Source organism: Ammospiza caudacuta, chromosome 1 (assembly GCF_027887145.1).
Source record: "Ammospiza caudacuta isolate bAmmCau1 chromosome 1, bAmmCau1.pri, whole genome shotgun sequence".
Lineage (NCBI taxonomy): Eukaryota > Metazoa > Chordata > Aves > Passeriformes > Passerellidae > Ammospiza > Ammospiza caudacuta.
This window is the reverse complement of record NC_080593.1, coordinates 145,487,936-145,504,684: the sequence shown is the minus strand read 5'-3', so window position 1 is coordinate 145,504,684 and position 16,749 is coordinate 145,487,936. Positions and strand designations below refer to the sequence as shown.

General features: G+C 40.5%; 1 protein-coding gene across 6 annotated transcripts in view; it reads left to right on the top strand.

Moving 5' to 3' along the window:
* The window catches only part of CYRIB (CYFIP related Rac1 interactor B), a 97,501-nt gene that overhangs the window by 68,925 nt on the left and 11,827 nt on the right, over window positions 1-16,749 (top strand). For 4 of the 6 annotated variants that reach the window (XM_058802109.1, XM_058802153.1, XM_058802126.1 and 1 more), the window contains one exon: window positions 11,076-11,158. In XM_058802109.1, the coding sequence (XP_058658092.1) occupies window positions 11,086-11,158 (73 nt within the window). In that variant the 5' untranslated portion in view covers window positions 11,076-11,085. Of the gene's footprint in view, window positions 1-9,990; window positions 10,074-11,075; window positions 11,159-16,749 lie in introns of all 6 variants that reach the window. The other 2 variants (XM_058802144.1, XM_058802117.1) reach the window with 2 other exon arrangements.

Sequence of the window (16,749 nt, the reverse complement as noted above, 5' to 3'; positions counted from 1 at the left end):
AAGAAAAGCTATGCAGGTTCAGTAGAAGTAGTTGGTGGTCTTTTGAGAGGATCTGAAGTAACTTGATGTAACAAAGATAGCTGGTAGATCTTCAATCTTGCAAGGAGTCACTTTTGAATAATAAATAAACCATATAGAGACCAGTTTTATCCCTCTGCCCTGCCTAATGCCTGTTTGTTACTGTTTCTGAAAACAGATGGGATGGGAAGGAGCATCATCCTGCTACTCATCCTCTGTTGTACCATCATCATCTTGATGTGCTTCATTAGCCTTCTGTATCCTGCAAACATACTGTGTCTGACTGGTGTCTCAGAAAAGGAAAATCCACAGAATAATCAGAAATCTGTCGTGAAATATGGAAACCTGCCCTTCCAGCTCCACAATTTGGAAGGCCATAGGCCTTCCTTTCCTCCTTGGTATTTCAGAGCTGCTGTGTCACTGAATTCTCAGGTGGACACTCAGTGTCAGGTTCATACACACAAGGTTTGTGGTTTAGCACTGTGACATTCCAGTAGAAGTCCCTTGAGATGGAATATGTTAATGGCTATTTATATCCATCAGTTGGATGATGGGGTAATTTGCCATGACATCATTAGTGCAGGATTGCAAGCCAAGGCACTGAAGGGATGCAACATTTGGAGCTGAACTTGGAGAAAACATTTTACCTGAGTGTTGCAGTGATGTGGATGCTTGTACTCCTTGTCCTGGTGCATTGGATGGCAGCACTGCCAAGGCTGTGGGATCCTCAGTGCAGCTTCACCCAGCTCTGATACTGACACGTGTGGCTGTCTGAGAGGTGGGAATTCAGCTCCTCTGAAAGAAAACCATTTCCAAATCAAGGAGGCTGGAAGAGAAAGTGCTGTTTCACGTGTGAAATACCAACTGGAAAATGACACATCAACTGGACTAGTTAGGAACTGAAACATACTCCTTTCAGTTAGGAACTGAAAACATACTTCTTTTTTTAGCATTTAGATAAAACTTGCAGGTTTGGTTTTGGGGTTTTGAAGCTTTTTTTTTTTATTTTTGGTTGGTGCTTTGCTTTTTTTATTCTTACAGAGGCGATTGGCAGGAGAAGGACTTACCATACAAATTATTGTTGGGTTTGGTTTTTTTTTTGGAGATGAGAGCTTGAGGGTTCTTAAATTATAGGCTGACATCCTGGAAATATGAAACTTTCTTAGTAATGTGGTAGCATAGCACAGTTCTAAAGGCATGCTGCCTTTCATAGAGTGAATAGCTTTTCTCTAAAAGAATAACAGAAGTGTAAATCTGCCACAGCTCTTACTAAATGGGGTTTTTTTTGTATCTTTATGTACCTGATAAAAGCATTCCCATTGAGGAAAGGGAGAGTTGAGATCAGCCAGTGTTTGCAGTAATGGCAGTATGAGCGCAGTGTTTGGGCAGCGGGACGCGGCTGCCCTGGCGCTGGGATCCCGTGGAGCCGCCGGTCCGGGATGCCCCGGCACTGGGATCCCCTGGTCCCGGTTTCCCTGGCAATGGGATCCCCCGGTCCCGGTTTCCCTGGCAATGGGATCCCGCCGGTCCCGGTTTCCCTGGCAATGGGATCCCGCGGTCCCGCTGCCCTGGCACTGGGATCCCCTGGTCCCGCTGCCCTGGCACTGGGATCCCCCGGTCCCCGTTTCCCTGGCACTGGGATCCCCTGGTCCCGGTTTCCCTGGCAATGGGATCTCCCGGTCCCGGTTTCCCTGGCAATGGGATCCCCCGGTCCCGGTTTCCCTGGCACTGGGATCTCCCGGTCCCGGTTTCCCTGGCAATGGGATCTCCCGGTCCCGGTTTCCCTGGCACTGGGATCCCCCGGTCCCGCTGCCCTGGCACTGGGATCCCCCGGTCCCGGTTTCCCTGGCACTGGGATCCCCCGGTCCCGGTTTCCCTGGCACTGGGATCCCCCGGTCCCGCTGCCCTGGCAATGGGAGATGCAGCGGTCCCGCAGCGCCCTCTGCTGGGGAATCGCCGCGCTGCAGGCTGCGCTGCATCTCCGGGCTCGCGGGGAAAGCAGAGTGGGAATTGCCCTCCAGTGGAAATGTCCCTGAACTGAATGAAAAAGGTGCGTTTTTCATCGATGGCTGCCATGGAATGGAATTAAAAAGAGCATTTTGTAGAATTAAGTTAAAGCGTGTTGGGCTTGTGTCCTTTTGAAAAAGGAAAGCACATGTAGTTATTTTTTAACCCCAGATTCATGCTTGGAAAAAATTTGCAGTTACTTGTTGAAGAGTAAATCAGAGCAGATTTCTGGAGCATAGTCTCTGCCCTATTCAATGCCCGTTCTGTTTTAAAAACAAGCATAATTCTTCCAGACAAATTGGGTTTGTTCCAGACTTGTGTGAGCATGCTTAGTTATTTTATTGTAGCCCCTGTGAAATACGTTATTCAGTGTCAGCTGTGCCACTAAAATGTTCCCAAATTTAACAAGGCTCTAAGACTACTTCTAAAGAAACTGTGGATTCTTCAGTGCCTTTCCCTTGATTTCCTCTAAGAGGAAAAATGGACTGAATAAACACTCCTCTGACCGTACTTTACAATTCTGGTTTTGAGGAATGTGAGTCTATTCACTAGTCTGTTTTCCCTGGCAGGCCTCCATCCTCCTGATATGACAAGTTTTGAATTCAGTTTTGTTCTAAAGGAGACTTTATTGATGATGTGTGATCTCAAAAAAAAACTAACCCAAAAACCAAAACAGCTTCAGCTAAAACAGGTTATTGTATCAGTCAGTTTAGTGAAATGAATGGACATCAGAGGCAGCTTCAAATAGCTTTTCAGTAGTCTGAACACTTACTTTTCTGTACAAAAACATTTCCTATCTGGCTGTATCATTTGTATTTTCACTTTTCAGATAGGATGCTAATGATTGAAGCCCCAGTAATTCAGTGCTATAGGCTGTTTTAGGGGGTTTGGAGGGGGATTTTTGGCCTGCATATATTTTACTTTTCTTGTGGTTGATTTGCAGTCCTTGGTTTGTGGCCACTGGGTGTCAGCAGTGCAGAGCCTGTGGGTTTGGACTGGGAGTCTGTCCCAAAAGTGTCTGTAAAGCTGCTGCAATCTTAATGCTTGCTTGAAAAGCTTGTCCATCAATGAAGGAAAAGTGTGTGTTTTGTGCAGAACTGGGGCTGGCTCTGGCACTTGACTCATGTGGTTGATTCAGCAGATTTACACAGGGGACACAATTTGAGCTGTACCTTTAATATTAGTGATGATACTAGAGCTGTGATGAATCCTGAAAATGAAGCCAGTTTATCCAAAATATAACTTGCTTCAAGCTAATGGCACCAAGCTTCTCCTTCCTAAATCTAATGGTGATAATGAGTGATAGCTACTATGTTTTTTAATATTGACTCTAATTATTTATTCTCTCATATGTATGATATTACTTTGGGATTTTATCGTGACAGATCTTTATTAATTTAAAAAAGCACTAAAATCAATAGATGAGATTAGAATGTGTCAGAAGGCATCTCTGCTGCTCTAGCACTATTCAGAAGAGAAATAAATATGCATTAGTCTAGGAAAAACATGTTTGTATCCAGGGAGAATTTTGAAACAATCAGAAAAGAGGGGTTCCTGCAGTGCATTTTACCAGCCTGTTTCCATCTCTGCAGCAGTCTGTAGCGTTTCAGGGTGAGGGCAGAGATGTTCTCCCTGGCTGTGAGGCTTTGCTGCCTCATTGGCAGGGAAGGGCACGTGGGCTCCCATAGGCTGCCAGGCTGTGATGCCATGTGTTGCTAAGGGCTGCCTTGCATTCAGCTGATCTGGGCAGGCACCTATCCACTGCCTCATTTCTTTTTGCTTTTCTCTTTTTTTTTCCCTTCTCCCTGTTCATGGTTAGATACTGTTCAATAAGCCTTGAAACAGGCTGATAGGATTATCCTTCTAGAAAAACAGTATAGGGAGACAATAAGTGTTTTGTGCATGTAGTAACCCTGCAAGTGGTATAACATGGTGCTATTTCACTATAATGCTAGACTTCTAATGCTGTGCATGATTTTTTACTTACTATTTTGCCAAAAATATCTCTGAATTGGATGTTTATGCCGCACTTACTTGGCCAAATAAAAATTCCAAACTCAAATCCCTGGAATAAAACCTTTATTGCTTCATTAGATGTGCTTTCCATATAGTGTTATGCTTAATTGCATATGAGATTTTCAGGGAGTTTTTCATACTGCAGTTTTCATACTGCAGATTTTAGTATTGGGAATAGCCTATACATGCATGTCCAAAAGGTAAGCTAAAGCAGATTTTCTTCAGGGATCACAAACAAATGTTTTAATCTATTTATTTAACTGTTTTTAAACTAGTTTGAAAGCATATTAGGCTTGAAATAGAAGAAAAATCACTTATGAACAATTTTGTATTGTTTTACCTGTAATGAGAGTAAGTTCTCCAGTTACTCACCAGTTGCAAGCAATATCTTTGTTAATACAATTTTTCTTCCAGGTGTGAGAGGGGAAATTCTTTGGTGCTCAGATGAATTTACTTGCATTGAGTATTTCTATTACATTTCCCCTGGGCTTAGCCTGAGGGCTGGGGGGCACTGAGATGTGTTGGGGATGTTTTCCACAGGAAGGGCATGCGTGCAAGGCTTGTTTTGAAAATATGCCTTTGCTTTCCGCTTGTCTGATCAGGGCTCTGCACGCAGCATCATCCAACCCCATAAGGCTGCAGTGGGCCAGATCACCCTAATCCAACGTGGCATTCCGTATGTCTTCCTCTGCAAGTAGGTCAAGTTTGAGCCATGTTCCTGGCTTGTGCTCCCATTTCCCATAACCTGCTCCACGTGGCTCCAGTGTTGTGCTGGAGTGCAGAGCATGCCAGCAGGGATTCTGAGCAGCCTCACAGGGACAGTCAGTTTTTGGACAGAAACTAGTGGGTTTTGTTCTGCTCCGATCTCGTGATGTTGCTTTTGTGGCAGGAGAAAACTTCAGTGCTTAAATGTGTGCTTTTACTGAGTCTTAGGCTGTTAGTTTACCTAATGAGTTGCCTCCGGACACCGCACCATAAATTTTTAAAATCAGTAATACCTCTGGGAGAGAAATTGGTTTGAAGGTTTTGAAGTGTGCTGTATTCTGAATGAGAATACCAAATAAAATTGGATAGAGGTTGATGCTCTGAAGCTGTGGAAAAACAAATAGGTAGTGACCTAAAGTGTACTTTAGGCTGGACATGTGAATATTTCGATGTTAGTGATTGCAATATGCAGAATTCTTCTTGGTAAGGATTACAGCTTCAGTGTGCATCTTTTTCCATTTGTGCTAGAAGAGCTGTGGGTGAAAAGGTGATTTAGCACCCACAGAGGTCACCTGCAGTCAGTGCTCTAAATCAGCTATTCAGCTCCAAAACAAACCCCAGCTACAGGGTATCAAAATCAGCAGTAGGGCTTGCTGATGGCTTTAGTATTCATACAGGCTTAAGTCTTTCCTGAACTGGAGCTGATTGATGTGGTGATGTGCTCAAGAAAGGTGCAGTAAGTGCTAGGAGATGTTCTTCACTAGTCAATGGAAGCTCAGTGTCAGGGCTACCTAACGGGAACCACATCTGACTTTCTAAACTAGTGATTTACTCAGAAAAAGTTGTGAACTTGCAAGGAAACTGTAAGAGAGGTTGGTAGATTAATACTGGCTAGGCATGCCACTATGTGGTTAATTACCAAGGTAATTCACAGAACGACCAAAATCTTCCTGCTGGTGATGCTTTTACAGGGTATCACATAGCAGAAGAGGTCACTGAAGCTAAATGTTCATAGCTGGATTTGTAGACTATTTCTCATGCTATGTGTAAATTGTCATCATCTTTAGTATTAGCTCCAGTAGCACTCTAATCTTTCATGTGTTCAGTTTTTTCAGGTGTTTTGGGCCCAGAAAAATTGCAAATGATAGACCATCTTGAACAAAACAAGAGTCTCTAGTAAATCTTTTTTGTATCTATTAGGAGCCTGATGTATCTCTGGGCTAGGTTGCTTTACTCTAGATTGGTCCAGGTATTCTGCTTGCACAGCAACTTCTCAGAAAGGTCAAATTTGAATTTTCCTCTCTGCAGTGTTCCCTCAGAGTACAACAGGTCAGCTCTGCCTGCTGCCCACCTTGTCTTCTGAAGGAAAATAATGTACAAAAGTGAAGGGCTATCTAACCTTAGCTGTGGCATATTGACCTGCAGCTGCTTCCACAAATCTGGGAAGTTCCACAGATGGCACCATGGCCTTGTTTCTAAAAGGTCATTTCAGAGCTCAGGAAGAGCATGCTTAGCTTTGCCAGAAGAGTAGATTCTGACCTTTTGGCTTTTGGATTCATTACCTGGAATGCTGAGCTGAGAGAAAGCATCCTCCAAAAAAGTGCTTGAGAAATTACATCTTCTCAATATCTATCTAAATTGTGTTTTCAAGCTCTTCATAGCTTAAAGTCTTTCTGGATTGCAGCTGGGGGAAATGGTTGTTTTTACAGTTCTTAAAACACAGGAGGTTTTTCAGTTTTAAGGATGGTTGAGATCCTCAAGTAAATGTTACAGTGCCTCTTGATTCAAGTTTCAGAAATACTGAGTGCAGTCCAGTTTCAGCTAGATTTCCATGCACTCCATAAAACCTGAATATACAGTCACTGTTTTGCTGCTAAGAAGGCAAATGTGATTGCACATCTTGTGTGCAGAACTCTGATGTGACTAAAATTTATCAAGATTTTTTCAGTACGGGGAACACACAAAGGGAGAAGTTTGTTGGGAACTTCATTCTGAAAAGCTGTTCAAGCAGCTTTGTGTTCATGTAAATTGAAATACATTCCTATAGCACATCTTATCATCTTGCTGCTATCATAGTTGATTATCATCAGTTTCTCTCCTTTACTCTTCACTGAGGCTCTTCACTGAGCTGTTACCTTTAGATCAGTTGCATCTTCTGCTTGAATATCACATTGACTCTTCCATTGTAGTGCCAAAACTTTTATTATGCTTCTCTATTTGTTAAACTTAACTCCTGGAAAAGAAACCACGTATTCTTCCTAGCAATCTTTCCTGAGGGATGAAGGTATTTGTATTGCAAAACCGAGTCCCCAACTCCCTACTCGTGTTAGGAGGTGGTAGGTGCTCCGTGACACAATCTGTTCTGCAGTGCCTCCTGCTCTTCTGTGAACTTACCTTCAAAATATTTCAACCCTATGAGCATGACCCTGCTCTGACCTTCACAAGTAATGTTAGCCAATATTTAAGCCACGTGCATGAGCCTGTAAACTCTTTGGAGTCTGGTTAATATATTAAAAAAAAAGCAAAACCTACACAGAGGTATTTTTTTTGAGATATGGAGAATATTTTGTTGGGGGAGGGGATGGTGCAGCTGAAGCACAGCAGTAATTGCAGGTATAGGAGTTCTCTTTAGGCCATTATCCTATTCACTGCAATGTGTTTGCTGCTTGATGTTAATGTTGGAATTGAAATACGTAATACACTGTTCTGAGATTGGGGTTTGGTTTTTAGACCTGAATCTGTAAACTGGGTCACCATTATGCAGCTTCTACTTCTGATTTTTTATTGGCCCTGTTGAGAATATTTGTTTAAGGATGGCTCTGTCTGCTCCTCAACAAGAAGAACATTCATAATCTGGAAAACTCTGAAAGACAAAGTGGCTTATTCAGTCCTGTGTTACAGAACACACTGAGAGATATGGAAAAGTAATTTCTCTGCTTTCTACTGCTGTGTGTTTACACAGCACTGCTGCACTTGTAGTTTTGAAAGAGTTTGCCATGCTATGGGATAGGAAGTCCTGGAGAAGCTGCCTCTTTGAAGATCCATGTTTTAATGGATTAATTTTTAAGAAGAGTCTCTCAGCTGGACACCCTAATTTAAAAATTCCTTGACTTAGTAGGTGCTTCTCACAGGCTGAGAAGTCTGATCTGAATTTCTAGGAAATAAGTTCAAGTTATTAGGAAGCAGGTCTTGCGTTTCCTTGAGTTTCAGGGAGAAGGTTGAGCAAGTGAAAAAGCCAGCACACACCTGGTGACTGCTGTGTGCAGAGTCCCCTGTGGTCACCTGGGTCACAGTGCTAAAAGTCTGGATTCTAAACAGTCATTTGGTCATTGTGTAGAAGCTGTTAGAGCAAAGACTTGGGTTATTTTCAGCAGTTTTGGATTAATTGCCCCTTCCTTCTCAAGTTTTGTTTGTTTGCTGAATCTTGCAGATCCCACAAAAAAAATCGTATGCTTTTCTAAGTTTGACCAAGAAATCTGTCAACACAGGTTCTGAAAATGTGTTTTGCCAAACAATTTTGTGGGATCTCAGCACCTCAGGACTGATGTGCAGAGTGACTGAGACCACCCTTGGGGGGCTTGGGAGTCCTGGAATGTTGCCAGAAGTGTCTGGTGGCTGGACTTTGATCCTACACAGGAGACGACACCTGTATGAGGATGGGAGGATTTCACTGGGTGAATGGTGAAGGGATAAGTTAATTAGAGTGTGAGACACAGGGTTTAGGATTTCTGTACAGGGGGGTCTAAAGAAGTAAGATGGAGGAATTGGGGCGTGTCCTCTTCTTCTTCTTCTTCTTCTTCTTCTTCTTGGCCTCCATCTTCTGTGGTGATGGTGGCACTTTGGGATTGGTTATTACTAAAAGTGCACTGGTTAATAAGGGTAAAAGGTATTGGGGAAAATTGATAAATATTGTACACGTAACTTTGAGTATAAAGATAGGTGACCGCCCCGGGGGCTCGCAGTGTGCTCATGGCTGGCTGCTGTGCAGACCTCTGTCGGGCTGAGAGAAAATCTTTTAGATAAACAATTAATAAACACCGAGACCGAGAAAAACCCTGAAGCCTCTTCTCGTCCTTTGAAGCGCGGGCTGTCCAAGGCCACCCCGGGCCTTTCCAGGTCACCTAAACAGCCGAGAAACCGACACAATTTGTTTTGAGTTCACGTTGTTTTGATTTCCTTGGACTCCTAATAAAGTAATGATTCTTGGTGTCATGATATCTTACCTCCAGGTGAACATGATTCTTTAGTAAAAGTAAAAATCAGGAAAAAATAGAGAATATACTTGTTTGTTGTTATAGTTAGACTAATTTGAAAATTGATTTTTTAAAAATATTTTTTGTGCTTGAATTCAAATGTCAGATTGTTCATGGTTTATTCTTAAATAATTTGAGATGAGATTTTTGGGTGTGTCTTGCTTGTCTTGCAGCAGCACTCTAGTGAGTTCGTGGCATTTCAGAGCAATGGTTAGTAGGTATATTTTCAGCCTCTGTAAAACATGGGAAGGTTAATGAAAAGGCAGCTTTGTTATGAAATGCAGTTTTCATACTCCTACTGCAGGTATTGATTTCTGAAACTTGTGGTAACATTTGAAACTGTTTTGATAATTTATCTGATTTCAAGTAACCTAACAAATATTTCATTTTTCTTCCACTTTTCATTTCTTTTAGCTGGGATATGACAGCAAACATAAGAAGAACTGTTGCAACTTGATTTTTCCCCTGGTCTTGGAAAGTCTAGTTTTTGTTTTGCTTGTAACTCTGTGATTTAATGGGAAAATTGTTCATTGGCCACAGATAACTACTACTGAGAGGGTTTCCGAATCTGTTTTGGATTACAGTGAGGTAGTAAAAAAGTGTTATGATGACAGCAGTTCCATTTGAGGTTCCTGTTGTCCTCAGCAATAATGGTTTTGTCTGGCACTGAGTGCTGCATTACACAAAACAATTTCTCAGTCATTGTAGGTCACATGTTCTTTATATGTATTAAACAATGATGAAAAAGAGCCAGTAATTCACATCTTTATTTTCCTCAAAGATTGTAACTTTTCCAGTTTTTCAACAATCACTGCTCTCTAGGAAGAAGGGGTGTGGAAATGCACTGTACAGTGCACAGGTTCTGCTCCCCACCCGAAGTGAATCCAGAGTGCAAAACACAATGGGAGCCCTGATCCAGTGAGACCCAGGCGTGTACTTAAAATAGGAAATGGTTATTGGAACTAAATTATTTTGCCATTTTTATTTTTAGGTTTGCTGGCATGGGTAATCTCATTAAGGTGCTAACCAGGGACATAGACCACAATGCAGCACATTTTTTCTTGGATTTTGAAAGTAAGTCTCTCAGCCCTTCAGAGCTGGTGCATTTCAAATGGTAACAGTAGGGTTGCTTATACCTGCTGCAGTGAAGGCCAGGGGACTCAACTGCCAAGTTGGAATTGGAAAGACTTGCATGTAGTTTTTGTGGTTGTTTTTTTTTTTTTTTCCCTTTTTCCCCCTCTCCAGTAGTAGCCAAGCCACCATCATGCTGCTGTGTCAATTTTCTTTCCATGTGCTTAGTCATTTTGGGTCTCTGTGGTCAGTGATGTCCATCCATCTGCCTGCAAATCAAGTAATCATGAAATGAGAAATTCTGTCAGTATGCCATAGTAATCTGTGCTGAGCAGTTGTTCACTGTAATCCTCTCATACACAAGAGTGAGTGATGAATCATTCCTGATCCTTTTGGTCATTCCTCGTGCAGTTAATGTGGTTTTTTTTACATCCAAAAGTCTAAAGTGAAACTGTCTGAGTTTCACAAATGTTTTAAGCACCTTGTGTGTAAAAGGTCTGTGGCATTTCTCTGTTAGCATTTTCTGCACACTGAAATGATGTATCATGATGTGTTTTCTGTGATGGCCTTCTGACACAATTATAAGGGCTGACAAAATTAAAGCTCTTTCCTTCTGCTGTCCCATCAGGTTAAAATCTAGCATGGCTAATGCTTTCCAATCTGGTACTTGGCCCTCAAGGCAGTACTCCTGCTCAGGACACTGGTGCTAGGGTGTACTGGGACAGAACAGTCCCTGGCAAAGGTTTTGGTTGGATTCTGCCCCTTTCCCAAAGGGGCAGCTGTGAGGATGTTGGTGACACGGTCACTCCTTCCAGGAAAGCTGCACTGCTGGGGTCCCCAGCTGTGCCTCCTCGAGGTGGGGATGTCCCTGCACCCAGCCTGAAGGACGGGTTCGTACCTGATGGAGCTCTCTGGTTTTCTTTCCCACTGCTTCAATCAACTACATTTGGGCTGTTCTTCCTTATAAAAAGAAAATTTTCTTTTCTCTCGTTCTTGTCTTGGCAGGTACCTTAACATGGGGAACCTTCTAAAAGTTTTGACATGCACAGACCTTGAGCAGGGGCCAAATTTTTTCCTTGATTTTGAAAGTGAGAAGATGATTTTATATATCTATTACTCTTTGCCTGCAGTAGACTGCATTTGTCTTGTACTAAACGTATGTTTTCATTTTGCCATCCCTCTGACTGCTTTGCATGCCTGAGCTATGGATAATTGTTCAGCGAACTTTGGTAGAAAGCAGTAACCTATTCTGAAATATCCTCAGGTCCTAAAATGTAAAATCTTTATTTCTGAAAGGGCTTTCAAATTATATTTGACTGTTGAAATTTGGTTCTTCTTTTTTAAACCAAAATTCTTCCTACTTTTTATCAAAATGTTAAGAATAGTTGTAATTATTTGAAGACTTACTGAAGTTGCAACTGACTTACTCAGATTTGTGAGTTTTGTCTCTTGCTCCTTAAAGGAAGAACTGAAAATTTCTGAAAACAGAAACCTGATTCTCATCACTTCCAATGTGAATTAATAATTCTGCATAGACAGACTGGCTCACAACAGCTATTCATAGCTCCAGCATCATCATGTTAAAGGTTATATGTGAACCTTACTGGATCTGGCACTGAAATTTAACCTCATGCCTTCTTAAAAGGGAGTCTCAACATATACAGAGATTAAATTGATTTTGAAAAGAAGAGACACGTAGCTTGTGTGATCAATGCCAGGTGTTCTAGAAGGTTCACATATGTCAGTATTTCTGCTTCTGGTTTTTGTTGCATGATACAGTATAGCCTAAGAATGGCAGGTAAGTGTTGCTGGCTTCTGCTATGCATGTTTAATTACTTTCTTTTGGGATGTGCTGTTTCTTTAGCCAGCTGTACATCAGCAAGCATAAAATAAGAAGATTAATGTTCGAGTACATTTTGACCATGTAATAGAATACAGTGGAATAATGCAATAAAAAACTGATAAAATATTATGATATGGATAATCTGAGGTGCATTAAATCTTTTTTCCCCTGAATTGTTTTTCAGTTGTTTGATGAATCAGTAGCAGTTTTTAATATTACTTATAACATGAAAGTAAATGCTTGAAGAAATATGGTTTTACTTCAGTGACATTTAAAGTTTCAACTTCTCTAAGCTCTTACCCTGTTGTGTTGATTTTTATTACTTGTCTCTTCTGAATATATTGTTATTGGAAGATGCTAGCCATACAAATTATTCATAAAGGGAAGATTATCAAGGCCTGTGTTCAAAAATCAGAAAGCAAAATTAATCTAAGACCAATTCTTGTGTATCATCACATTAGGTGAAATCTAGTGAGGTGGGAGAACTCGTGTATGAGGCCATTGGAGCTGTAAAGCTCCAGCTTAATCTGCAAATATTGAAAATTTAATTGGAGTAAAGTAAATGCACATTAGCTGGATAGAAAAGACATGGTTCCTAAATTGCAATAAAAATGCTCCTTTTTTTCTTTTTAAATACAGATTTTTTTAGCCATCAGTTTTGTTTTAAAATGCATGTTTTGAGCATGAACAGGATTTGGCATGAGAGTAAGCAGGTTGCTGACATGAAATGCTTTCATATGCAGTCAAATTAGGTGACTTATATTATGGCTGAATTGTTAGACTGTTCTTTGTTCATTTTGGACCCTGTTCTGCATTTGTTTCTGCTGCTATACTGTGTATCCATGCTTCTTTCTCCTCTGTTTCAGATAGCTTGCCTTGACAGGATCTTGGCTTTGACACAGCCAAGATCTTTCTTCAAGACTTGGCACTTAATCTTGTGATACTTAATGTTGTGGTTTTGTGTGGAAGGACAAGTAAGCTCTGTATTAAAAACAAATTTGCCAATTCTGTGTTACGCCTGACTCAATAATAGGCAGTTTGAAGTCTTTTGTTCTTAAATCCATGTATGTGAGCAGGCTCCAATTTTTCTTATATAGTACCTTAAAGAACTAAAATCTAGTGTTCATGAAGCTTTTTAGTGCTAGAAACTTCAAATTTTAGACTTCTAACCATTGTTATTCCCCCAGATGTTTATCTTGGTGCTAGATGCCAGTGATTGGTGTGACTGACTATCAGAATCCATGTTAAAAATACGGTGAGCTGTAGGCTTTTCCTTGCCTCTGCACTGGTTAAGCTTGTGTTTTCTTTGGCCATTCACCTTACTTTTTTGATAGAAATAGTTCTCCTGAGTATTCTTTTAAAGTCTATTCATTACCATCAGAACACAAGCAAAGTGCACAGGTCAATATTGTTTGCATAAAACAGCCACCTCAAATGTGGGAAACTTACAGCTCAACTTTTACATTGGTGTCTTTACTGACACAGTTGCAAATCTTTTCCAAATTTACTGATGGGAATAGTAGCTAAAGTACAGTGTACTTTGAGATGGTGATATCAAGCGAGTGCTGACAGTATCCTGCATTATCTCCAGAGGACTTGGCCAGGTTTTAGAGGAGCCACAGAGACAGCATTCTCCATAGTAATGCCAACAGAGATGAATAAATTATTTCATCTCCAGCAGTCTGGCAGTTTTTTCCCCTTGTTTGTGAGTTTTGTCCCAGACAGTTTCAGATGACTTGATGTGTTCTTCCCTGGGAAAAATCTCAGCTTAAATAGTTTGCTGTGCAGTGTAAACTTTTAACCCCAAATTTCTCTCCCTACTAGTTCTGTAGGCTAGCCAAATATTATTTTAATAGTCACTAAATGTGTGTGTTCCCCGCATGCAATATGTTGTCTCACTTCTGTAGTATTTAGTTCACATAACAACGTTTGTATATTGTTTCAAGTCTCCTCTTCTGTCTCTTACTGTGTCAGCATTCTGAACTCTTAAGTACATATTGCATCTAGTGCAGTAACATTCTGATTAAACACAAATTTATTTAAAGATGAACTCCCATTTACTTGCAGAACCTCAGTCTTTTCTTACTGTTGCATTAAAAATAGTAAAGTTGCCCTGAATAACCAGAGCTCAGCTGCTGTGGCCAAAGTTTCAAACCTCAGAACGTCTGGGCGAGCTGTGATGTGCTTGCTGGGTTTGTTCTTTGTGTGGAAGGCATTGCTGAGAAAGGCACAGCCTTGTTGTAACCTTGTAGCAGGAACTTAAATGGTCAGGGGAGAAGGGAAATCCATGAAATTGTGTATCTCCTTCATCCTTCTGTTTGGATGCCTGCACTGCTGGCTGCTTTTTCTTAGCAGCCAAGAGTAACTCCAGAAGTGCAACTCCCTCTCCTGCTCTGTGCACTCCACCTTGGGAAGAGGAGTTCCACAATTAGTGATTCCCAGGTGAAGGTCCTGTAGCCCGAGCCCTCAGGTACACACTGAGGGGTGCTATTCCCATAGGATGGGAATGCTGCCTCCATCTTTTCAAGATGGTGACAGTGTTTAGGAAGAGGGACCTCTCTCTGTTTCTTCCCTCTGATAGGCTTTCAGAATACAGTGCCCTAACCAGCACTGGGAAGCAAATAAACCAATTTCGCTCTGGGTCAGCCAGCATTAGGCCCTGAAGATCTTTTATATTATGCATTTTAACCATATTCTAATAACATCTTAAATGTTTTGTGAAGGGATTATAGAATCATTTAAATTTGCTTTTTAAGTTTGACCTCTCTTTTAGAGATGGCCGAGGAAATGAGTTGGGACAAATCAGGTTTACAGATGTTTTTTTATTGGAGAGGAATAGGTTGACCAAAAATGAAATACACACCAGAAGAAATAACTCTGTACCTACTTGATTTTCAAATAGATTGATGTCTAGAAGTTTGTAATAATCGAAACAAACAAATAAAAAACCCCACCACCCCAACAAATGAAAAATCAGCCATTGGTTTAAGTTTCCTGGAACATTTTAAGGAAATGAAACACAGTGGTTGATTGTTTACATCCTACACTAAGAGAGGTGATGATGGTGTTGATTTGCCTAGCCAGCTGTCCAGTGAAGACCACTAAATTTGTATCTGGGAGATGATTTTAATTTCTAAACATGGAGGGTCATAGTACTGCAGCTGTTCTGCTTGGTGGTGGATTTTGAAATGAGGAGCAGGAATTCTTTTGGGCCATTCTGCCCTGCCCCTCCCAATATTGAAAAATGAACTCTCCTTACTACACAGGGTAAAGAAAAAAAATGGCATGAAAAATTAAACAGGCAGGAGATGTTCTCAGTGTGAGACAATCCAAGTGACAAGTCTTGATTGCATTATTTAACAGCACAATCTGGAACGCTACAGAGCTTCACGTCTCAGTCTGTATTTCACTGTAACATTTCATGTTCGTGCATGAACTGCTGCCAGTCAGCTGGTGTGCTTCCCTGTCTGCTCTTTTCCCTCATTTTTTGTCTTCATTTCTTACAGCAGTCTTCAGCAGCTTTCAAAATTATGTGACCTTTGTGATGATCTGAAAAGCACTGGCCACTTTACTCGATGCCTAATCAATGTGGTGCTCTTTTATTTATTTATTTTAAAAAGAATGACCAGGTTCTTTAACCTGTGCTAATTCTTGATGTTTCTCAAAATACCAGTTAAACTGTTGCAAGGTCTATATATAGGCATATTTGCTAATAATGCCCACTCTTTATGCATTAAACTATAAAAATAAGAGCTATTATGCAAAAATTACAGCAAAATCCAGACAGGCAATGTATATGAAATTTATTTTGTCCTAATACAAACATTGTTTTCTCTTGTGTTTTTCTAGTGTGTAACACTAAGATACTGTGGGAGTTTTATTTCAAATGTAAAGATCTACCTAACTTCCATGGGAAGTTGTACATATGGATCATGGAAAAAGCACATCTAAAAAGACATTTTCCAGACTCTTCAAAATGCACACAGTCATGAGGATATATTGTCCTTAGATAGTTTCTGTCTGTCCCTATAAAAAATAATCTATTGTTAATACCCTCATTTTTGGCATTGGAAATAATGGACTAAAATACAGTGATATTTATTCCATAACATATTTTGCCCATGTTAACAGAGAAGTGGTTTTTTTTTACAAGAGCTTTATAACTAACAGTTTCTTTGATTTTTTAAAAATGAGTCTAAAAGGAACTAACCTTATAGCTTTCATCAGCATTCTAAAAGAAAAAAAACTGGTTCAGGTAAACCATGTCTGAGATACTTGCCCTAGGTAATTGTTTTTAAAGGTTAAAACCTTTTGTTGATTCTTCTCCAAACATACTTATTACCAAATCACATTTCTTTAAAAATTTGCATGTAGCTTCTTGAAATTATGACCCAATATATTTTTGGGAAGCCCTTAGCTAATTAGAAGAAAATGGGAGACAGCTTATACCTTTAAAGACAGGGAACAAAAGAAAAAAGGCCTTCACAGGCTCACACTAGATCTTTTTGTTCTCAGCTCTGATTGTGTGATGAGTGCAGTGAAGAATATGTTTTGAGAATTAAATATATTTAGAAGTAAAATATATGACTCCTTTCCCAAGCAGTTAAAGATGAGTAAGACAAGATGGAAAATAATCTGATGCAGTGTTTCTAGATAATAATAGACATGGACACCTCCTGTGCTATCTGCAGTGAGAGTGTCTTTTGAGTGCTTACCTAAGTTTCTTCCAGTGAGTCTCTGCTGCACCCCAAGGTGAGATTATATGATAGTCATAAAGACAACTCATCAGGATTTCTTCTCCTCACTCAGTTTTAAATAAATCAAGAAGATAGAATC